Genomic DNA, 24,418 nt, shown 5'->3' on the forward strand with positions numbered 1-24,418 from the left:
CATCATTTTATACTCTCATGATAGTTGTGTGAGGTTTACATGTTGAAATGCGGGTAGATGGAGCTCGTCAGCCTGGGAAGGCAATCCACCTAAGGGAGGGAAAACTCTAATTTCAAACCTCTGCTGCCTTGCGGCCATACCCACTCATGGGAAAGGCTTCGGGAGTAAACCCTGAGGACAAATCCGGAGCTGGAGTTCCTAAGGCAGTCCAACGTTGCCTTCAACCTCGTTCTGGCAACTCCTGCGACAACACTGGTGCCAAGCTGTATCGGCCCTTGCCCTTCCCTTGGACAACATCAGTGTCGTGGAGGGGGGAGACTTGCAGCATGGGCAACGGCCGGTCTTCCATACAACCTTGCCCTGGCCTGCGCCCTGGAGAGGACACTCCAGTGTCGCCTCACCGCAACGGCAAAACACGGATAGACTTTCCAGGCACAGATCTGTGGTTTCGCGAGACTAACGGATGCCACCACCACATGTTGAAAAGATAAGGCAAGAAAAAGACTAGTTTTATTTGTTACATGTACATCGAAACACGCTGTGAATTGCATCATTTTGCTTAAATGACCAACACAGTTTGAATAGGTGCCTGGGGCAGCCCAGAAGTGTCATGCTTCCAGTGCCAACAGAGCATGCAGAGAGCTTACTGTCCCTACGTCTTTGGAATGCCGGAGGATGGCTCTGCGATGGGTAGTCAAAACTGCCCAATGCATTACCAGCACCAGCCTACCCACCACTAAGTACATATATACAGAAAGGTGCTAGAAAAAGGCTAGTAACATCATGAAGGATCCCACCCTTTTTCATGGACTGTTTGTCCCACTCCCGTCGGGGAGGAGGCTACATAGCATCCATACCAAGACCAATTGGCTCAAAAACAGTTATTTTCCCCAAGCAGTAAGGCTAATCAATACCTCCCCCCACCCCACCCCCACTACCAATACTTCATCATTTCTTGTTAGAGCCACCTTATGAAGCGCTCCTGTGCCTAGCGTCACTTTATGGACATGCTATCTCTCTATCTGTATAGGCTACCTTATGTATGTATTTATATTTATTGTGTTTTTTTATTATTGTATTCTTTATCTCATTATATTTTTTGTGCCACATTGGATCCAGAGTAACAATTATCTCATTCTCCTCTACACTTGTGTACTGGAAATGACATTAAACAATTTTGAATCTTCAATCTAAACAACCTTGAATATATTTGCAGGAGACAGCTGCTATGGTTGAATAGCTACAGTCAGCTGGTGGCCACAAGAAGAGTGTGGGTGTTGTCAGAACACCGAGACCACGTCTACAGTATCTCACTCACAGCATTCATTTCTTTGTGATAGAGACAGAGACTTCTTACTCTTCGTGGAGGTCCCAGTGCTCCCTGCAATTTCAACCACGATAATAGGGCATTGTTATTAATCTAGGGTACCACAAATGGTTCTTCCTATTGATGGATTGCTAACTGCAGTCCTCAAGTGACTCAAAGTCAAAGTAAATTTATTATCAGAGTAACTATAAGTTACATATACTACCTTGAAATTCATTTTCATGAAAATAAAGAAATACAACAGATTTATGAAAAACTATACATAAATAAATCCTGATAAACAACCAATGTGGAAGAGACTAACTGTTCAAATAAAAAAATAAGAAACTCCTGGATTCCTTGGCTGCATAAATCTAGGGAATACAAACTCCTGTCCCACCAAAACCCGTGAGATTGAGATGGCACTCCCGACACAAGCCCTGGTTTGTGGGGATGCTGTGTAATTGCTACCCTGTTACAACTCAGTGCCAAGAAATAACAGACAGCACACGGAATACGATTAAAGGGATTAAATTTATGAATCTTACTTAACCAAAGAAAGAAGAAAAAAAAACCAAAAAAAGGGCCCGTTATAATTAAACAGTCAAATGTGCACAAGTTGGAGTTCATCTTGAACTTGTCTATCTCTCACGTGCTGGGCCCTCGGTCCGCGTGCAAGCGCACACCACTTTCTGAACGTCGCTCACAATCCATCTCGAACAAACGGGTCTCTCACCGGTTCGTATCCTATGACTGGTTCACCCCAGCGTCTTCTTTCTTCATCTCCCGCCGAACAAAATACCCAGCTCACACTGGTGTCAGGCACACAACACAAAAACACTCTGCCCTCATTGGACGGCTCACATTTCAAAGCACCCATAACCTCTAAATATAATAACCCAGACACTGCTTCTACAGAAAGACCACTCTGTTAGCAGTGAAACCTTTCCCAGGGGGTTACATATATGTAGTACTGAGAACATGAATTGTAGAGTCTGGAAAGTGAGTCTGTCAGTTGTAGAAACAGTTCAGAGCAGTGGTAATTGAAGTTATCCACGCTTGATCAAGAGCCTGATGGTCTCATCAGTTGTAGAGTAATAACTGTTCCTGAACCTGGTGGTGTGGGACTTGAGGTTCCTGTATCTCCTGCCCAATGGAAGTAGTACAATGAGAGCATGGCCTGGATGAGCAGGGTCCTTGGTGATGGATGCTGCTTTCTTGTGGCAGCACTCCTTGTAGATGTGAGGTTTTCCAGTGATGGGCTGGACTAGATCCATCACTTCCTGAAGAGTTTCCTGTTCCTGAGCGTTGTGGTTTCCCATGCCAGGCCATGATGTAACCAGTTAGTGGTTAGCTTCCCTTTAGTTTTGTTCCACAGAACTGGTGAAACAATGTGCTTAAAAATCAAACCTTGAGTATGTTAAACACACACACACACTCTCTCTCTTTCAAATTTCTCAACACTCTCAAAGCCTCTTGCTATTTTCTGTAGCTGTACCGTGCGGAGCATTTTAACAGGTTGGTACGGAGGGGTCACTGCACAGGATCAGGAAAAGCTACAAAAAGTTGTGAACTCAGCCAACTCCATTATGGGCACTAACCTCCCAGCATCAAGAACACCTTCAAAAGGCAAGGCCTCAAAAAGGTGGCATCCTTCATTAAGGACCTCCATCGTCAAAGACAGGCCCTCTTCCCACAGTTACTCTCAAGGAAGAGGTACTGGAGCCTGAAGACACATACTCGATGTTTCAGAAACAGCTTCTTCCCCTCCTCAGATTTCTGAATGGACAATGAACACTATCTCATTATTTTTTTCCTATCTTTTTGCACAACTTAGATATATATGTACTTCCTATTGTAATTTATAGTTTTATTATGTATTGCAATGTACAGCTCCAGAATAATGAGGAACCATTTACATGCAGTACCCTTTTAACAAATACTCACAAGGGTAAAATTATCTAACCCACTCTCAGTTTCTCTCTCAACCATGGATTAATTTTGCAGTCTCTTAAGCAGAGCGTACATTAGTGAATTTTTGAGCTCAGCAGACAACTTGTTTCACATTTTGATACCTACAATGTTTCCAAAAACTCGTTGTTTAGCGTTTCAACATTCCAGTCTACTACCTTCCTGATATACTTCAGCACATTAACAACGACTCAAGTCAAATAATTTCTACAATTAAAAAAACGGCCACAATAATTGCACAGTTTAGAAAAGAACTTCTAAGTTATCTTGAATCAAATGTTGCAACATTAATTTCTATCAATTACAAAAGTAAATGGTTGAAGTAAGCTCAGGCTTTGCATCATCAAAAAACTTCAGAATCAGAAACAATATTACTGGCATATGTCCTGAAATTTGTTCTTTTGTGTCAGTAGTACATTGCAATACATAATACTAAAAACTATAAATTCCAATAAATCATATATACAGATTAAATAAAATTAAATTAAATAAAAGATTAAACAAGTAGTGCAAAAGAGAAGAAAAAATACAGGGTAAGTGTTCATGGGTTCATTGTCCATTCAGAATTCTGACTGCGGAGGGGAAGAAGTGGGAGGTTCCTGAAAACACGTCTGTGTGTGTGTGTGTGTGTATACACACACACAGGTTCTTGGACCTCCTCTCTGATGGTAACAATGAGAAGAGGGCATATACTAGGCGATCGGGGTCTTTAATGATGGATGCCACCTTTCTGAGGCATCACATTTCTGAAGCTGTCCTGGATGCTGGGGACGCCAGTGCCCATGATGGAGCTAGAGACCTTTCCCAGACCGAATCTTCAACAGAATAGCAAGCCGAGTGTGTCATTCACTCAGTACTAGTGGTTGGGGGAGAAACCGTATGAACAAAGTCCAAAGATGTGTGATCACTAGGTCAGTAGTATTTAAATTTTGTTGCAAACACATGAACAAAATGCTGGATCAACTCAGCAGGCCAGGCAGCATCTATGGAAAAAAGTACAGTCGACGTTTCGGGCCGAAACACTTCAGCAGGATGGAGAAAAAAAAAGCTGAAGAGTAGATTTAAAAGGTGGGGGAGGGGAGAGAGAGCCACCAGGTGATATGTCAAACCTGTTAAGGGGAGGGATGTAAAGAGCTGGGAAGTTGATTGGTGAGATGAGGCAAGAGAGGGAAGAGGTGATGGGAAATGGAAAACGGGGTGGGGGTGGTTTGGGGGGCATTACCAGAAGTTTGAGAAATCGACATTCATACCATCAGGTTGGAGGCTACTCAAACGGATTATAAGGTGCTGTTCTTCCAACCTAAGTGTGGCCTCATCACAGCAGTGCAAGAGGCCATGGATGGACATATCCGAATGGGAAAGTGGAATTGAAATGGGTGGCCACTGGGAGATCCCGCTCATTATGGCAGACGGAGCGTAGATGCTCAGCGAAGCAGTGTCCCAACCTTTGTCAGGTCTCACCGATATACAAGAGGCCACACTGGGAGCACCGAACACAGTATATGTCCCCAACAGACTTACAGGTGAAATATCACCTCACCTGGAAGGACTGTTTAGGGCCCTGGAAAAGGTGTAGGGGCAGGTGTAGCGCTTGTTCCACTTGCAATGATAAGTACCAGGAGGGAGATCAGTGGGGAGGAGTGAATGGACAAAAGAGTCACTTAGGGAGCGATGCCTGCGGAAAGCAGAAAGGGGGGAGAAGGGAAAGATGTGTTTGCTGGTGGGACCCAGTTGGAGGTGGCAGAAGTATCGGAGACTTGCGTGCTGGACACAAAAGCTGGTGGAGTGGTAGGTGAGGACGAGGAACCCTATCCCTGGTAGGATGGAGGGAGGATGGGGTAAAAGCAGACGTGCGTGAAATGGAAGAGGTGCAGCTGAGAGCGGCATTTATGCTGGAGGAAGAGAAGCCCCTTTCTTTGAAAAAAGGAGGACATCTCCTTCGTTCGAGAATGAAAAGGCCCATCCAGAGAGCAGATGTGACGGAGACAGAGGAATTGAGAAAAGGGGATGGCGTTTTTATAAGTGGTTGGGTGGGACAAGGTGTAGTCTAGGTAGCTGCGAGAGTCCATGGGTTTGTAAACTGTCTCCAGAAATAGAGACAGCGAGGTATAGAAAGGGAAAGGTGTCAGAAATGGACCAGGTGAATTTGAGGACAGAGTGGAAGTTGGAGCCAAATTGGATGAAGTCAACGACTAGTTGTCAATGTAGCGTAGGGAAAGTGCGGGACGGTCACCAGTGTAGGCTTGGAACATAAACTGTTCCAGGTAGCTGACAAAACAGACAGGCATAGCTGGGATGCTGGGAATTAACTTTCCAGCTCTTTACTTCATTCCTCCCCCTCCAGGTGTCACATATCACTTGCTGTTTCTCTCTCCCCTCCCCCATCTTTTAAATCTACTCCTCAGCTTTTTATCTCCAGTCCAGTCCTGCCAAAGGGTTTCGGCCCAAAATGTCAACTGTACTTTTTTTCCATAGATGCTGCATGGCCTACTGAGTTCCTCCAGCATTTTGTGTGTGTTGCTCAGATTTCCAGCATCTGCAGATTTTCTCCTTTGTGGTTCAAATGTTCAAATCGGTGTGAAATCATCAATAACCTTTTTTAAATTAGCAAACCCCCCACCTACTGTGCTGCAAATGCCTTTCATCTCCTGTGTTACCACTTTGCCTTCAGCTTTATGCTGTGTTCAATGATGAGGCGAAGAGAACAATGTGAACACGAGGAAATCTGCAGATGCTGGAATTTCAAGCAACTCACGTAAAAGTTGCTGGGGAACGCAGCAGGTCATGCTGCCTGGCCTGCTGCGTTCACCGGCAACTTTTATGAGAACAATATATAACCATATAACAATTACAGCACGGAAACAGGCCATCTTGGCCCTTCTAGTCCATGCCGAACTCTTACCCTATCCTATTCCCACCAACCTGCACTCAGCCCATAACCCTCCATTCCTATCCTGTCCATATATCTATCCAATTTAACTTTAAATGACAACATCGAACCTGCCTCAACCACTTCTGCTGGAAGCTCATTCCACACAGCTACCACTCTCTGAGTAAAGAAGTTCCCCCTCATGTTACCCCTAAACTTTTGTCCTCTAATTCTCAACCCATGCCCTCTTGTTTGAATCTTCCCCAATGTAACTTCAATTTGTCTGTCTGTGGGATAGATGCTAAAATAGGGTTCAAACCTCTGGAAATCCCTTGGATTTTTCCTCCCTGTCCGCAAAGTGTCTCTGTCTCTTTCTCTGGAGGCAGCTTATCTACTGATATCTATTAGAAACCCACACTCTCTCAGCTACCTGGACTATACCTCTTCCCACCCCTTTACTTGTAAAAACACCATCCACTTCTCTCAATTCCTCCGTCTCTGCCACATCTCCTCTCAGGAGGCGGCTTTTCATTCCAGAACAAATGAGATGTCCTCCTCCTTCAATGAAAGGCGCTTCCTTTCCTCTACCATCAACACCACCCTCAACCGCATCTCTTCCATTTCACGCAATCTGCTCTCACTCCATCCTCCCCCCACCCTACCAGAGATAGGGTTCTTCTTATCCTCACCTACCACCCCACCAGCCTCCGTATCCAGCACATAATTCTCCATAACTTCTGTCATCTCCTTTGGAATCCCACCACATCTCACCCCCCCCCAACCCACCCACCCTTTCTGCTTTCCACAGGAAACTACACAACTCCCTTATCCATTCATCCCTCCCCATTGATCTCCCTCCTGGCACTTATCCTTGTAAGTGGAACAAGTGCTACACCTGCCCCTACACCTCCTCCCTCACTATCATTCAGGGCCCCAAGTAGTCCTTCCAGGCAAGGTGATACTTCACCTTGAGTCTGTTGGGATCATATAGTGTGTCCGATGCTCCCCGTGTGGCCTCCTGCATATCGGTAAAACCCAGCGTAGATTTGGAGACTGCTTCACTGCGTACCTATGCTCCTTCTGCCAGAAAAAGCAGCATCTCCAAGAGGCCACCCATTTTAATTCCACTTCCCATTCCAATACATGTCTATCCATGGCCTCCTCTACTGTCTCAATGAGGCCACACTCAGGATGGAGGAACACCACCTTATATTCCATCTGGGTAGCTTCCAACCTGATGGCACGAACATTGATTTCTCAAACTTCCAGTAATGACCTCCCCTTCACCATTGCCCAACCCCCTTTTTCCCTCTCACCTTATATCTTTGCCTACCCATTGTCTCCCTCTGGTGTTCCGCTCCCCCCCCTTTTTTTTCTTCCATGGCCTTCTGTCCTCTATTAGATTCTTCCTTCTCCAGCCCTGTATCTCTTTCACCAATCAACTTTCCAGCTCTTTACTTCACCCCTTTCCCTCCCAGTTTCACCTTTCACCTCGTGTTTCTCCCTCCCCTCCCCCCAGCTTCTAACTCTGACTCCTCATCTTTTTTTCCCCTGCTGAAGGGTCTCGGCCCAAAACGTCGACTGTACTCATTTCCATAGGTGCCTGGCCTGCTGATTTCCTCCAGCATTTTGTGAGAGTTGCTTGGATTTCCAGCATCTGCAGATTTTCTCTTGTTTGAGAGTCAAAGTAAATATTGCAACACCGCAGCATTCACAAGGAAAATACAAAGTAAACATGAATTGTACAGAAAGTTGATGGGAAAGCACAATTAGAACAAAAATATTGATTTAGCACAAAGTCATTAGTGGCGATAGTGTTGCTAAACTCCTGTGATCTTGTACCAGTTGATTCAAGGACCGAACAGTTGAAGGGAGGTAGTGGTTCTTGAACCTGGTGGTGTGGAACATCAGTGTTCTGCACTAGCAGTTCCACGTACCAACTGCTATTGTCCCGATCTTCACCTTCCCCAGCCCCCATCTTCCCCCAATTTCCCAGCCAACATGGACTCACCTTCACTACGGAGCAGGAGAGAAGGGCTCTGGCGAAACTCCGACATGACAAAGCATTGGGACCGGATGGTGTGAACCTGAAGATCCTGAAGGAGTGTGCTGAACAGTTGTGTGGAGTTCTCCAGAGCATTTTCAATCTGAGTCTCAGCCTGGAAACGGTCCTGACTGTGTGGAAAACATCATGTCTGGTCCCAGTACCCGAGAAGGACTGGCTGAAAATCTTGAATGACTACTGTCCAGTGGCCCTGACCCCACACATCATGAAGACCATAGAGAAGCTGGTCCTGGCTCACCTCCGACCCCTGGTCAGATCAGTCCTTGATCCCCTGCAGTCTGCCTACCAGAAGCACATTGGAGTTGACGATGCTGTCACCTACCAGCGGAACAGAGCCTACTCCCATTTGGATAAGTAGGGCAGCACTGTGAGGATCATATTTTCTGATTTCTCAAATGCCTTCAATACCGTACAGCCCTCATTGCTGGGGGAAAGCTCCAATCAGTGCAGGTCAGCACTTCCATTGTATCCTGGATAATGGACTACCTGACTGGCAGGCCACAGTTTGTGCAGCTTCAGAGCTGTGCGTCAGACATGGCTATAAGCAGCAATGGGGGTCCGCAGCAGACTGTATTGGCTACCTTCCTGTTTACCCTGTGTACGTCGGACTTTAAATACAACACTGAGTCATGTCATCTGCAGAAATTCTCTGATGACTCAGCAATAGTTGGGGTATATAAAGGGAGGACGGGATGATGAATACAGATCCCTGGTGGAGGACTTTGTCAAATGGTGCAAGCTGAATCATCTGCAGCTCAGCATCAGTAAGGCAAAGGAGATGGTGATGGAGTTTAGGAAAACTAAGCCTGCACTGCTCCCTATCACCATTGAAGATGAGGACATGGATGTGGTGAGGACCTACGAGTACCTGGGGGTCCACCTAGAGGACAGACTGGAGAGGAGCACCAACACAGAGGCTGTGTGCAAGAAGGGCCAGAGTTGCCTCTACTTCCTGAGGAGACTGAGGTCCTTTGGAGTACGAAGGCCACTCCTTCATATGTTCTACCAGTCAGTTGTTGCCAGTACAATCTCCATGTGGCATCAACACCGGTGATAGCAACAGGCTCAATAAACTGATTAGAAAGTCTGGCTCTGTTATAGGAGTCAAACTGGACACACTGGAGGCTGTGGTAGAACAGAGGGCCCTACGGAAAATCCTGGCATTCTGTACAATGCTTCTCACTCTCTGCATGCCACCTTGGCTGCAGAGGAGCACCTCCAGTGATAGACTAAGACAACTGCTCTGCTCCAAAGAGTGTTATACGAGGTCATTCTTACCCTCAGCCAAAAGGCTCTATAATGAATCAAGCTATAGCCAGGGAAGTGATGACCCCCTCCTGTTAGACTGGTTAAGGAAACATTTTCTTATTTATTCTTCTTACTTCTCTTCGAACATTGTATATCTGTAATGCTACTGTGACACTGCAATTTCCTTTGGGATCAAGGGTAAATTAAGCAGAAGGAAATTGTTACAATATTATGGCAACAACAACATTAAAAATTGAAAGAGAAACAATTAAGGAATGATGAGTAATCTTCCCTTCCATCCAACTAGCAATCTCTTTGACACCCTATCAGACAAGAACTCTTAGGATGAGAAACAACTTCTTCAGTCCTGACGAAGGGTCTGGGCCCGAAACGTCGACTGTACCTCTTCCTAGAGATGCTGCCTGGCCTGCTGCGTTCACCAGCAACTTTGATGTGTGTTGCTTCTTCCCCCAGGCCGTGAGACCATTGAACTCACTGCCACCACCCTGGTCTTACCATGTATAAAGTACCAGTAGTATTATGCTGTTCACTTTTTAAAACTTGTGATGTAAACACACCTTATTATTTGTTAATTTATTTGTGGTAATGTATTGTGCTTGAGTTATACATATTTTATTTGCTTGCTTTTATTGTTTACATGAGTTTTTTTTTCTTTTCTCTACACATTAGGTGTTGTTGGGTCTTTTTTTTAAATGGTCCTTTTGGGCTTCTTGTTTTGTGTCTGCCTGGAAGGAGACGAATCTGAAGATTGTACAATGTATACATACTTTGATAATGTACTTTGAACTGTGTATACTGTGTGCACCTCAGTCTGGAGGAACTTTGTTTCATTTAGCTGTATACATGTGTACAGTTGAATGACAATAAATTTAAACAATTTTTAAACTTTACAAGTATGAAATGTAATTTGCTCCTTAAAGGTTGCCATGAGAAAGAGTCTTGTATAAAAAGATATTGTAGGGCTGACTTTAACTAGGGGCAAGCTGAAGACTTCAGAATTTTCTAAGGCTTCTACAATAATGATCAGTGAAGCATTGTGACTGGCTGGTGAGTGGGAACAGGAACTGTGTGATAGGGCACCTGGATGATCTCTGTCACACAGTCTGAAGAATAATCCGGTGTCAGACGGGGGAATGGAAACTGGATTTCCAAAGATTCCTCATGCGTTTAAAATATTAATATCAATGTTCACTCAAATACCTTGGCTTCTCTTGGCCCCAGCTCCTCTTCCCAGCAGGTTTGTCAGTAGAGAAACCACAATCGACTTCCCTTGGCTTCCCTAGATTGCTTAAACTGCCTCAAGCCACATTAATGTAATTAGAGCCCAAAGTAAAATAGTCCTTTAGGATGTTCCTCACCTTACTGCTCAAAACAGTAGGCCAAGATCACAACCCAGGAAAAACAGTAAGTTAAATAAATTCAGACCATCCATTTAAATTTCAAATCAATACATGCATTTTTGCAAAATGTAAAGGATGGCCCAATTCTAACATAACAGAGGAGTACATTGCTAAAATTATGTAGGGCAAAATAGTAGGTCATTGCAGATCAAATTTAATAACAATTTTCACAACATATGCTGGTGATATTAAACCTGATTCTGATTAAGTGATATGTTGTTAGGTAACTAGTTTTATCAATTGCACTAACCATCTGTCCTGCTCTTTGTTACAAGTTCAATTACCTTTTCTTCTTAGACCATTCGTAGCAACATCTAACTAATTAAATCCATCATTCTGAGGGACTCCAAATACAGGTGTCCCCTGCTTTTCGAACGTTCGCTTTATGAAACCTCACTGTTACGAAAGACCCACATTTGTACCGTTTTCGCTAACAGAAGGTTTTTTCACTGTTACGAAAAAGGCAGCGTGCGAAAAATGGGGACGTGCGACAAAAAAGCAGCGCTTGCCCCGAGCAGCCAAGCTCCTCCCCCGGAACTGCATTCTAGCCGCCATTGCTTAAACACGTGCTTTATCTCGATTTATTTTGTGTGTCCATTAGCAAGATGAGTTCTAAGGTATCAGAAAAGCCTAAAAGAGCTCATAAGGGTGTTAGACTTAGCGTAAAACTAGACATAATTAAGCTTTTCAATCGTGGTGAACGAAGCAAGGACATTGTCCGCGCGTTGAACTTGCCTGCATCCACCATTCGCACTATTTATACACAGAGAGAAAAAACCTTGAAAGCTGCCGATGTTACTGTTGGTTCTGCTCGTAGCAAAGTGGTCTCTCTTAGTCGGCATCCGGTAATGGATAAAATGGAAAGTCTATTGCTTGAGTGGATTGATGGGTGTACAAAATGTGGTGTTCCTTTAAGTTATCTTATACTTAAGGAGAAATCAGTCAGTCTTTTTAATAAGCTGAAACAGAAAGCACTGGCCGATGGTGATGAAAGTGTTGCGAAAGTGGAACTTAAAGGTAGTCACGGGTGGTTTGATCGGTTTCTGAGGCGAGGGCAGCTTCATAGTTTAATGTTTACTGGAGAGAGTGCTTCGGCTGACACTGAAGCTGCCGAAAGGTTTCCAGCAGAACTGAAGAAAATAATTACAGAAGGTGGTTATTCGTATAAGCAACACACATAAAAGTTGCTGGTGAACGCAGCAGACCAGGCAGCATCTCTAGGAAGAGGTGCAGCCGACGTGTCAGGCCGAGACCCTTCGTCAGGACTAACTGAAGGAAGAGTGAGTAAGGGATTTGAAAGTTGGAGGGGGACGGGGAGATCCAAAATGATAGGAGAAGACAGGAGGGGGAGGGATGGAGCCAAGAGCTAGACAGGTGATAGGCAAAAGGGGATACGAGAGGATCATGGGACAGGAGGTCCGGGAAGAAAGACAAGGGGGTGGTGGGGGGGGGACCCAGAGGATGGGCAAGGGGTATATTCAGAGGGACAGAGGGAGAAAAAGGAGAGTGAGAGAAAGAATGTGTGTATAAAAATAAGTAACAGATGGGGTACGAGGGGGAGGTAGAGAAGTCGATGTTCATGCCATCAGGTTGGAGGCTACCCAGACGGAATATAAGGTGTTGTTCCTCCAACCCGAGTGTGGCTTCATCTTTACAGTAGAGGAGGCCGTGGATAGACATGTCAGAATGGGAATGGGATGTGGAATTAAAATGTGTGGCCACTGGGAAATCCTGCTTTCTCTGGCGGACAGAGCGTAGGTGTTCAGCAAAGCGGTCTCCCAGTCTGCGTCGGGTCTCGCCAATATATAGAAGGCCACACTGAGAGCACCGGACGCAGTATATCACCCCAGCCGACTCACAGGTGAAGTGTTGCCTCACCTGGAAGGACTGTTTGGGGCCCTGAATGGTGGTAAGGGAGGAAGTGTAAGGGCATGTGTAGCACTTGTTCCGCTTACACGGATAAGTGCCAGGAGGGAGATCAGTGGGGAGGGATGGGTGGACGAATGGACAAGGGAGTCACGTAGGGAGCGATCCCTGTGGAATACAGAGAGAGTGGGGGAGGGAAAGATGTGCTTAGTGGTGGGATCCCGTTGGAGGTGGCGGAAGTTACGGAGAATAATATGTTGGACACGGAGGCTGGTGGGGTGGTAGGTGAGGACCAGGGGAACCCTATTCCTAGTGGGGTGGCGGGAGGATGGAGTGAGAGCAGATGTACGTGAAATGGGGGAGATGCATTTGAGAGCAGAGTTGATAGTGGAGGAAGGGAAGCCCCTTTCTTTAAAAAAGGAAGACATCTCCCTCTTCCTAGAATGAAAAGCCTCATCCTGAGAGCAGATGCGGTGGAGACGGAGGAATTGCGAGAAGGGGATGGCGTTTTTGCAAGAGACAGGGTGAGAAGAGCAATAGTCCAGATAGCTGTGAGAGTCAGTAGGCTTATAGTAGACATCAGTGGATAAGCTGTCTCCAGAGACAGAGACAGAAAGATCTAGAAAGGGGAGGGAGGTGTCGGAAATGGAGCAGGTAAACTTGAGGGCAGGGTGAAAGTTGGAGGCAAAGTTAATAAAGTCAACGAGCTCTGCATGCATGCAGGAAGCAGCGCCAATGCAGTCGTCGATGTAGCGAAGGAAAAGTGGGGGACAGATACCAGAATAGGCATGGAACATAGATTGTTCCACAAAGCCAACAAAAAGGCAGTCATAGCTAGGACCCATAGAGGTGCCCATAGCTACACCTTTAGTTTGGAGGAAGTGGGAGGAGCCAAAGGAGAAATTATTAGGAGTAAGGACTAATTCCACTAGACGGAGCAGAGTGGTGGTAGAGGGGAACTGATTAGGTCTGGAATCCAAAAAGAAGCGTAGAGCTTTGAGACCTTCCTGATCGGGTTGGAAGTATATAGGGACTGGACATCCATGGTGAAAATAAAGCGGTGGGGGCCAGGGAACTAAAAATCATCGAAAAGTTTAAGAGCGTGAGAAGTGTCACGAACATAGGTAGGAAGGGATTGAACAAGGGGGGATAAAACCGTGTCGAGGTATGCAGAAACGAGTTCGGTGGGGCAGGAGCAAGCTGAGACAATAGGTCGGCCAGGACAGGCAGGTTTGTGGATCTTGGGTAGGAGGTAGAAATGGGAAGTGCGAGGTGTGGGAACTATAAGGTTGGTAGCAGTGGATGGGAGATCCCCTGAGTGGATAAAGTTGGTGATGATTCGTATAAGCAAGTGTTTAACTGTGACGAAACTGCAATTTATTGGAAAAAATTGCTGAGTAAGACATATATTTCAAAAGAAGAAAAGCAGGCTCTACTAGTGTACCATTCAGAAAATCCGAGGGCACTTAAAGGCGTTGATAAGAAAACACTTCCCGTTGTGTTCCGTTCACATCCAAGCAGTTGGAACACCCAAGTGCTTTTTTCTGAGTACGTGAGCAGATACGTTAGTCCTTTTGTTGAAAAATACTGCAGAGAAAATAACCTCGATAATAGGTGTCTCGTGATTGTCGATAATTGTGCTGCTGATCTGCCTGACATTACCGAGTATGGCAGTAACATTCGTGTTGTGTTCTTACCGCCGAATACGACATCGTTGCTGCAGCTGTGCGACCAAGGCCTAACAGCCACAATTAAGGCTTACTATACGCAAAATGTGATGCATTTTATTTTAAGTGCTGTTGACAGACAGGGCAACTCCGAAGCATCTTTGCACGAGATCTGGAAAGACTACAATATAAAACTGGCAATTGCCAACATTGGAGATGCTCTCGATAGGCTAACAGTCGCGATGAGAAATGGCGTTTGGAGGAAACTATGTCCCGAAGTAGTGAACGATTTTAAAGGCTTCGAACCATCAACAATAAATACGACAATAGTGAGCTTGGCTAAGGAGGCTGGGTTTGTGGAAGTTGACGAAGATGATGTTGAAGAGGTTTTGGCATCCCACGACCAAGAATTGACAGATGAAGAGCAGATGCAATTGCAAGAAGAAAGATTAACAATCGAAACCAAACGCAGTAGCGAAAATGAAGTCGTCCAGGGACTGAACATGAAGCAGTTGCGTGAGATTTTCGCTGCGATTGACAGCGCTGCAATGATTGCAGAAAAGTATGACTTTAATTTTGAAAGGGCACGTAGGTTCAGGGCAGGTTTGCAGGATGTTTTGAGTGCTTACAAAGAACTGTATGATAGAAAAATGCGCGAGGCTCAGCAGTCAAGTATACTGTCATTTTTCAAGCCTTGCACATCAGCCACAGCAGATGACGAACCTCGACCTTCGACATCGAGGCAGGCAGACATAGAAGAAGATGACCTGGCTACCTTATTGGAAACAGACTACGATGAGATGACAGCCCAGTCTCCTCTACCTCCCACCACCCCAAATTCCGACGACTCAGCCTAACCCACCATCCCGATTCCCGTAAGTGAAACTACACTGTACATACATTATTTCTACTTTATATAGGTTGTGCATTTTTGTGTTATTTAGTATGATTTGTTATTTGGTATGATTTGTCAGCCTCGTTGCTTAAAGATTACTGGAGAGTGCTTCCGCCGACAGTGCCTGCACCGACAGCACCTGCGCCAACAGCGCCTTCAGCCGAGAGCGCATGCGTAAGATTTTCGCTGTGCTAGTCTGCACTTCAATGATTGCAAAAAGTATTTCTACTTTATATGGGCTGTGTATTTTTGTGTTATTTAGTATGATTTGCTATTTGGTACGATTTGGCAGTCTCATAGCTTAAAGGTTACTGGAGAGAGTGTTTCTGCCGAGAGCACATGCGTGAGATTTTCACTGCACTAGGTAGTGCTTCAATTATTGCAAAAAGTATTTCTACTTTATATAGGCTGTGTATTTATCATATCATTCCTGCTTTTACTATATGTTACTGCTATTTTAGGTTTTGTGTGTTATTTGGCATGATTTGGTAGGTTATTCTTTGGGTCTGGAACACTCAAAAATTTTTCCCATATTAATAAATGGTGATTGCTTCTTCACTTTACGACATTTCGGCTTACGAACCGTTTCATTGGAACCTCTGCCTTCGGATGGCGGGGGAAACCTGGGTATACATTTAGTGGAACTTGATCGATTACTTCTTGTACCTGATAAAGTGGCCCCTGCGTGTATGTTCATGGACTTCTGCTGCTGTAGCCCATCCACTTCAAGGTTCAATGTGTTGTGCATTCAGAGATGCTCTTCTGCCCACCACTGTTAATTTGGTGGTTATTTAAGATACTGTTGCCTTCTTGTCAGCTTGAATCAGTATGGCCATTCTCCTCTGGCCTAATTAACAAGGCATTTTCACCCACAGAAATGCCACTTACTGGAACATTTTTAGTTTTTCATGCCATTCTCTGTAAACTCTAGAGACTGTTATAAGAGAAAATTCCAGCAGATGAGCAGTTTCTGAAATACTCAAACCACCCTGACACCACAATCATTCCATGTTCAAAATTACTTAGATCACACTTCTTCCCCATTCTGATATTTGGCCTGAACAACAACTGAACCTCCTGGCCATGTCTGCATGCTTTCATGTACTGAGTCGCTGCCATATATTTTGCTGATTAGATGTTTGCATTTATGAGCAGGAGTACAGGGGTGAATAAAGTGGCCACTGATAGGATAGTTGTCCATTTGTGATACTAACTACTGCAGACCAAGTTTAATGGAAGAAAGAGCTAGATGTCAAGTTGATCTCTGGCAACAAATAAATTTGCGATCCAGACACACTTAAGAAAACCCACATGCACTAAAGTAAATGTTCACATCAGAGGACGATTACCTGTGAGGAAGCGTGGATCAGTTATCCAATCAGAGGCGTAAACAGCATGCTTGACTAGATTCACAGCCTGTAGGTATCCATTACATATACAAAACAGCAAAGCCAATGCAAAAGTACCCAAGGGTGTCGACTTTCCTCCTCTGATTAAAAAGGGGAATAACAGTGACCTGCATTGAAGAACAGAATTATTGCCTTTTACTTAAAAGAAAGCATAGCATGGAAGTACTCATTATTTATCATATTCTCCAGTGTATTATGGTTCCTCCAGGTTGTTACAGCTGGGAGTGGTAGTGGGGATAAGCTCCTACTACCTATTAAATACTCCCAATGGTGTGCGTCTTAAATAGCCTCTGACAATCAAGTCCAACTCCTGGCCTGCACATGTGGCTTACCTACTACACCCAGCAGAACCGTCTTTACTGACAGGAGAAGGGTCAAAGACTGGTTACCGGTGCCTTAAAACCAGGCAGAATAAGGCTTGTCAGCCGTGGTTAGTAGCTCACCTAGGAGAGGGGAAATTCTGATCTCAAGCCTCCGCTGCTTTGTGGCTACACCCGCTCCTGGGGAAGGCTAGGAATAAACCCTGAGGAAAATCCCGGATCTGGAGTCCCTATGTTGAGTTCAATGTTGACTGGCAACTCCTGCGATGCCACTAGTGCCGAACTGTATCGGTCTCTGCCTTTCCTTTGGATTCATCAGCGGTGTGGCAAGGGGGAGCCTGCTGCACGGGCAACAGCTTGCTCTCCGTATCGTGCTGTGCTGGCTTGTGTATCGACTGACAGAACTGCACCAACAATGTAGATAGCCAGGATGCAACGTCCATGGTCTCCCCTGACCAACACAGGGCCTCTTATTATTTATGACTTTGATGACTGCCATGGATAGTTCTTTTTCATAGCCAACAAACTTACCTTTTTAGCAAACTCCACTACTTTTTGACAATAGAATCACTGAATGGCTACATCCATTTAGGGTCAGTGTCAGAGCAATGCATCTGGTTATATTAACCCACCATCTCCTTAAAATCTCTGCCAGTTCTTTCATTCTAAATAATTATCGTTGCCATTCACTCTTGCAAATGCTGCAATTGTATCTGCTTCCACAGTGCAGTGTATTTCAGATCACATCCTTTCACTATAGAAACTATTAAAATCCTCATGCAAAATTCTATGCCTCCTAGTTTATTTTTAAAAGGGTCAATGAGCCTGTGCTGCACAATTACACCCATGTGACCAATTAACCTACTGCCACATAAGTCTTTGGAATGTGGGAGGAGACCAGAGCATCCGGAGGAAACCCATGCAGTTACGGGGAGACCGCACAAACTCCTTACAGACAACAGCGGAAATTGAACCTAGGTCTCTGGTTGTGGAATAATGTTACACTAACCACTACACTATGGTGCTGCCTCTCCATCAACAGGAAAGGCTTCTTTGTTCATAACCTTCAAGAATCTTATGACCCTCATCAGCAATGCACTTCCCAACACAAATACACCACCTCCTTTGTGTTAAGGACAAGACCCTAGCTTCTACGTCTACCCACATAATTAAAGATCCACAATCCTGGAATGAATCGTTTTAATAGATCTCCTCTCCACTTTATCTAGGGTCTTTTTCTTTCTGAAAGTGGAGCTGCCCACAAAACATCACCATGTATTGCCAGTGCAAACTTGATCTGGCCTGTATTAGAAACACCAATGCCCAAGAATGGAAAAGCCTGCAAAAAAATATATATATACTGCACACCGCCCAGTGCATCACAGGAACAGCTCTTCTATCCATTGAACATATGTACAAGAAGCGCTGCCACAAGACGGCAGCATCCCTCATCAAGGACCCCACCATCCAGATGATGCTCTCCTCTTGATGCTGCCATCTGGAAGGAGGTACAGCAGCCTTAGGTCTCACAGAACCAGGTTCAATAAGAGTTATTACCTTTCAACCAGCATGGATATCTTCACTCACCTTAACACTGAGCTGATCCCATAACCTATGGACTCATTTTCAAGGACTTAACACTCAGTTTTTTCAGTATTATTTATTTACTTATTTAATTTATTTTGTATTTGCATACTTTGTCTTCTTTAGCAAATTGGTTGTTTTGTCAGTCTGTGTTGTTTTCACTGACTCTGTTATATTTGCTTGTTCTATTGTGAATGTCTGAAAGAAAATGAATCTCAAAGTAGTACATGTTGGCAAGTACGTACTTTGATAATCAACTTCCTCTGAACTTTGAAAGTTGACAGATTGATTTCTTTTTTTCAATTAATACTACAGAAGAAGTTTCCAATGGAACAATTTGGGACACTTTTAAAGCTTATATCCGTGGTCAGATTATTTCCTATTCAGCTGGTTTGAAAAAATATGCTAAGAATGAAATACTCTTGTTGGTTGATAAAATTGAAGAAATTGATAAAAAAAACATGCTATTGCTCCTAGTAAGGAGCTGTACAAACACAGAGTTGAACTTCAATTGGAACATAGTTTACTATTAACATCCTTGATTGAAAATCAATTAATGAGAACTAAAAGTGATTTTTATATTCATAGTGATAAATTGGGTAAACTATTGGCTGATCAATTGAAATTTGCTTTGGTTAAACGTCAAATTACTAAGATTCGCAAACACGCTGATACTTTGACAGTTGATCATGACGGGATAAACAAAACCATTCAAGAATTTTATACCTCTTTATATCACTCTGATTTTCCTCATGATTTTAATATCATGCATGATTTTTTAAGTAAACTGAATTTTCCGAAATTATCACCCAAAGATTGCTTATCATTAGAAACTCCTATTACAGAGGAAGAAATAGTAACCGCAATCTCATCATTGAATTCTGGTAAAGCACCCGGTCCGGACGGGTTTACAGTGGAATTTTTTAAATCCTTTTCCTCTATTCTCTCTCCGTGGTTGTCTAGAATATTCAAAGAAGCAATCAGTTTAGGTAAATTACCACGATCATTTTATGAAGCGTCTATTTCCGTAATTCTTAAAAAGAATAAAGAATTGTGCATCATACAGACCGATATCTCTTTTGAATGTAGATTCAAAAATTTTTTCAAAAATTTTAGCAACTAGGTTAGAGAAGGTATTACCTCAAATTATATCTATGGACCAAATTGGATTTATTAAAAATTGTTATTCATTCTTTAATATTAGGAGGTTAATGAATATTTTTTATACTCCCTCACTTACTACCCCGGAATGTAGCATCTCACTAGATGCTGAGAAAGCCTTTGACAGAGTTGAATGGCCTTATTTACTTAGTGTGCTTGAGAAATTTAATTTTAGTTTGATATTTATATCTTGGATTAAATTGTTATATTATTCCCCGGTAGCTTCGGTTTGTACTAATAATCAAAGATCTCCCTTTTTCCGTCTATTTCGTGGTACTAGGCAAGGATGCCCTCTTAGTCCTTTACTATTTAATATCGCCCTTGAACCTTTAGCGATTGCTATCCGTGACTCGCCCAACATTTTTGGTATTACCCGCGGAAATGAAATACATAAATTATCACTATATGCAGATGATTTGTTATTATATAGCTCTAATCCGGAGAAGTCAATTCCTGCTATTTTAGCTTTGTTGGCTCAATTTAGTAATTTTTCTGGCTGCAAATTAAATCTTAATAAGAGTGAATTACTTCCCCTAAATAAACAGGTACCTATTTATGGATGTTTACCATTTAAATTGGTTACTGACTCATTTATATATTTAGGGATTATAATTACGAAAAAGTATAAAGATTTATTTAAAGCTAATTTTTTTACCTTTAATTGATCAGATTAAACTCTTGTTTACTAAATGGTCACCAATATCTTTGTCTTTGATTGGTCGGATTAATGCTATTAAGATGATTATTTTGCCTAAATTTCTATATGTATTTCAATCAGTTCCAATTTTTATCCCAAAATCTTTTTTTGATAATGTTGATTCAAAAATTTCCTCATATATATGGCAGAACAAAAATCCTAAGCTAGGTAAAAGGTATTTACAGAAATCTAAAAAAGAGGTGGGGCTCACCCTCCCGAATTTTAATTTTATTATTGGGCAATTAATATTCAATACTTAAAGTTTTAGTTATGAGATTTGGATGCAACTTCAAGTCCACATTGGGTAAATCTTGAATGTAATTCATTACAAGGGTCTTCTTTAGGTTCGGTTTTAGGAACTTCACTTCCTTTTACTTCTAAATCGTATAAACAAATGAATAATCCAATAGTTAAGCATACTTTACGTATATGGTTTCAATTCCGAAGATTTTTTGGGTTCAATCAATTTATTTTAGCAAGTCCTATTATATCTAATTTCCTTTTTCAACCTTCCACTATGGATCAAGCTTACTTTGATTGGAAAATCAAAGGTATAGTATGTTTTCATGATTTATTTTTGGATAATTGTTTCATGTCCTTTGATCAACTTTCTAATAAATATAATTTACCCAGATCTCACTTTTTTAAGGTACCTACAGATTAGAAACTTTTAAATTACTGTTTCTCCTAATTTTCCACACTCATATCCAATGGATATTTTGGAAAAAATTTTAGATCTAAATCTCTCTGAGAAAAATGTTGTAGCAATTATTTATAATATAATTATGAATTTAGGTCCTGATGTTTCCAATAAAATTAAAACTGACTGGGAAAGAGAACTTAAGATTATTATACTGATTGAAAAATGGGAAAAAATTCTTCAATTAGTTAATTCCTCCTCTGTATGTGCTAAACATGTGTTGATACAGTTTACAGTAGTGCACCGGGCTCATATGTCTAAAGATAAACTATCTCGTTGTTATTCTTATATGAATCCTATATGTGATAGATGTCATTCCGAGATAGCTTCTTTAACTCACATGTTTTGGTCATGTCCTTTGTTGGAAAAAATATTGGAAAGATATTTTTGATATTATTTCAACGGTTTTGAAGACAGACTTACAACCTTACCCAATTACTGCTGTTTTTGGATTACCAATGATAGACTCAAATCATTTAACCTCTTCAGCTCGTCGGATGATTGCATTTCTTATTTTAATGGCTAGAAGATCCATTTTGCTGAATTGGAAAGAGATTAACCCTCCTACTGTATTTCACTGGTTTTCACAAACTATGTTGTGTTTAAATTTGGAAAAAATTTGAAGTGTGGTTTATGACCCTTCCATTAAATTTGAAAAAACTTGGAGGATATTTATTCAGCATTTTCATAGGATGTAATTTGACCATTTCCAAACTTATTTTACTTCTCTGTAGTGTTGGTTGAGAGAAACAGAGTCGTCGACACAAAGATTTTCTTTTCTTCCACTTTTACGTTATTAAAATTGTCCAGGTCTTGTTTTAGTTTAGTTGATTAATTCTATTGAGATTAGTTTCTTTTTGAGGGGGTTTTGTTTTTTTTTTCATGATTTTTGTCCAGATATTTTCTTTTTGTCCTGTATTTTTCATTGGTATCCTACATGATTGGGAGTTTTGTCAATTAAATACTATTTGGTTTTATATTTACTCATGTTAAGTATAACAATGTATTCCCAACAACTTTGTATTATTGCTATGTTATGTTTATATTCTATGAAACTAATAAAAAGATTGAAAAAGAAAGAACTTTGAAAGTGTGGTTCTCAGAACTATATACAGGTCGACCTTCACTAATCCGGCACCATTGGGACCTGAGGAGTGCCGGATTAGTGAAAGTGCCGAATTACAGAAGGATCACATTAAGCATAATCAGTGCCGGATTATCGAAGGAACCGGATTACAGGTAGTCGGATTAGTGAAGGTCGACCTGTACAATACTCCAGTTGTGGCTGAACCAATGAAGAGGTTAGATACATTCCTTTCTTTCATAATTGCATCCTGTCAACAACATTCTGCCCTTATTTCCCCCCCGCCAAAATCCTCCCCTCACTTTGTTCTTCCTATTATCTCTCCACAATCTTTTCCAACCTCATGGATTTTCCCTCTCCTAGAATTTTTATCTACTTACCCCAATCCTCTTAAAGATTTTATTTTAAAAGATTGAAGATTTTTATCACATCTGCATTGAAACACACCGTGAAATGCATCATTTGCATCAGCGGTGCTGGGGGCTGACTGCAAGTGTCACTAACTAACCAGTACATCTTTCAGATGTTGCAGGAAACAGGAAGAAACTCATGCAGTCACAGGAGAACATACAAACTCCTTACAGAAATCACCAGGAACTGAATCCCAATCTTACACTAACTACCATGGTTTGAGCTTCTTTTCCTATCCTCTTCTCCTTTCTGCCACCCTGCACCTCGGTCACTCCTCAATTTTCTCTCTAACCACTGAAGGATTTTCCCTGACATGAAGTCCTTTTCCACCAGTCTTTGTCCTCCTTCTGCAGTACTGAGTGATTGTAGAATCAAGGGCTGCTGCCTGATTTGGAAGTATTTCTACGTGCAGGGTATATTCTACCATGTCCTTTCAGTGTGCCTGCACTTTTTCCTTTGTAATAGCAACGGCAACTTATCCCTGCTCTCTGACACTTATGGACCCCTGGCATACAGCTAGTGTCTTCCACAGTGAAGACTGAAGCAAAGTACTCATTAAGTTCTGCCATTTCTTTCGAAACCATAGAAACATTACAGCACAGAAACAGGCCTTTTGGCCCTTCTTGGCTGTGCCGAACCATTTTTCTGCCTGGTCCCACTGACCTGCACCTGGACCATATCCCTCCATACACCTCTCATCCATGTACCAGTCCAAGTATTTCTTAAATGTTAAAAGTGAGCCCGCATTTACCACTTTATCTGGCAGCTCATTCCACACACCCACCACTCTCTGGGTGAAGAAGCCCCCCCCCCCATGTTCCCTTTAAACTTTTCCCCCTTCACCCTTAACCCATGTCCTTTGGTTTTTTCTCCCCTAGCCTCAGTGGAAAAAGCCTACTTGCATTCACTCTATCTATACCCATCATAATTTTATATACCTCTATCAAATCTCCCCTCATTCTTCTATGATCCAGGGAATAAAGTACTAACCTATTCAACCTTTCTCTGTAACTCAGTTTCTCAAGTCCCAGCAACATCCTTGTAAACCTTCTCTGCACTCTTTCAACCTTATTAATATCCTTCCTGTAATTTGGTGACCAAAACTGTACACAATACTCCAAATTCGGCCTCACCAATGCCTTATACAACCTCACCATAACATTCCAACTCTTATACTCAATACTTTGATTTATAAAGGCCAATATACCAAAAGCTCTCTTTACGACCCTATCTACCTGTGATGCCACTTTTAGGGAATTTTGTATCTGTATTCCCAGATCCCTCTGTTCCACTGCACTCCTCAGTGCCTTACCATTAACCTTGTATGTTCTACTTTGGTTTGTCCTTCCAAAGTGCAATCCTCACACTTGTCTGTATTAAACTCCATCTGCCATTTTTCAGGCCATTTTTTCAGCTGGTCCAAATCCCTCTGCAAACTTTGAAAACCTTCTTCACTCTTCACTACTCCTCCAATCTTTGTATCATCAGTAAATTTGCTGATCCAATTTACCACAATATCATCCAGATCATTGATATAGATCAGGGATCCCCAACCTTTTTTGCACTGCGGACCGGTTTAATATTGACAATATTCTTGCCGACTGGGGGGTGGGGGGGGGGTGGTGGGTAGGGTTGCCAACGGACAAGAGTAGCAGTCAAATACGTTGTTTACCCAGAGAAAGACTACAATGACCATGAAGCCTTGCGCGGGCACCAATGCACATGCGTGTACGTGCCGATTTTT

General features: G+C 42.6%; 1 protein-coding gene across 1 annotated transcript in view; it reads right to left on the reverse strand.

The window, feature by feature from the left end:
- Positions 1–24,418, reverse strand: part of srd5a1 (steroid-5-alpha-reductase, alpha polypeptide 1 (3-oxo-5 alpha-steroid delta 4-dehydrogenase alpha 1)) — a 42,400-nt gene that overhangs the window by 11,788 nt on the left and 6,194 nt on the right. Inside the window, exon 2 of the mRNA XM_063069591.1 lies at positions 16,658–16,824. Coding sequence (XP_062925661.1) covers positions 16,658–16,824 — 167 coding nt within the window. The remainder of the gene's footprint in view (positions 1–16,657; positions 16,825–24,418) is intronic.

Source organism: Mobula hypostoma, chromosome 17 (genome assembly GCF_963921235.1).
Source record: "Mobula hypostoma chromosome 17, sMobHyp1.1, whole genome shotgun sequence".
NCBI classification, from domain to species: domain Eukaryota; kingdom Metazoa; phylum Chordata; class Chondrichthyes; order Myliobatiformes; family Myliobatidae; genus Mobula; species Mobula hypostoma.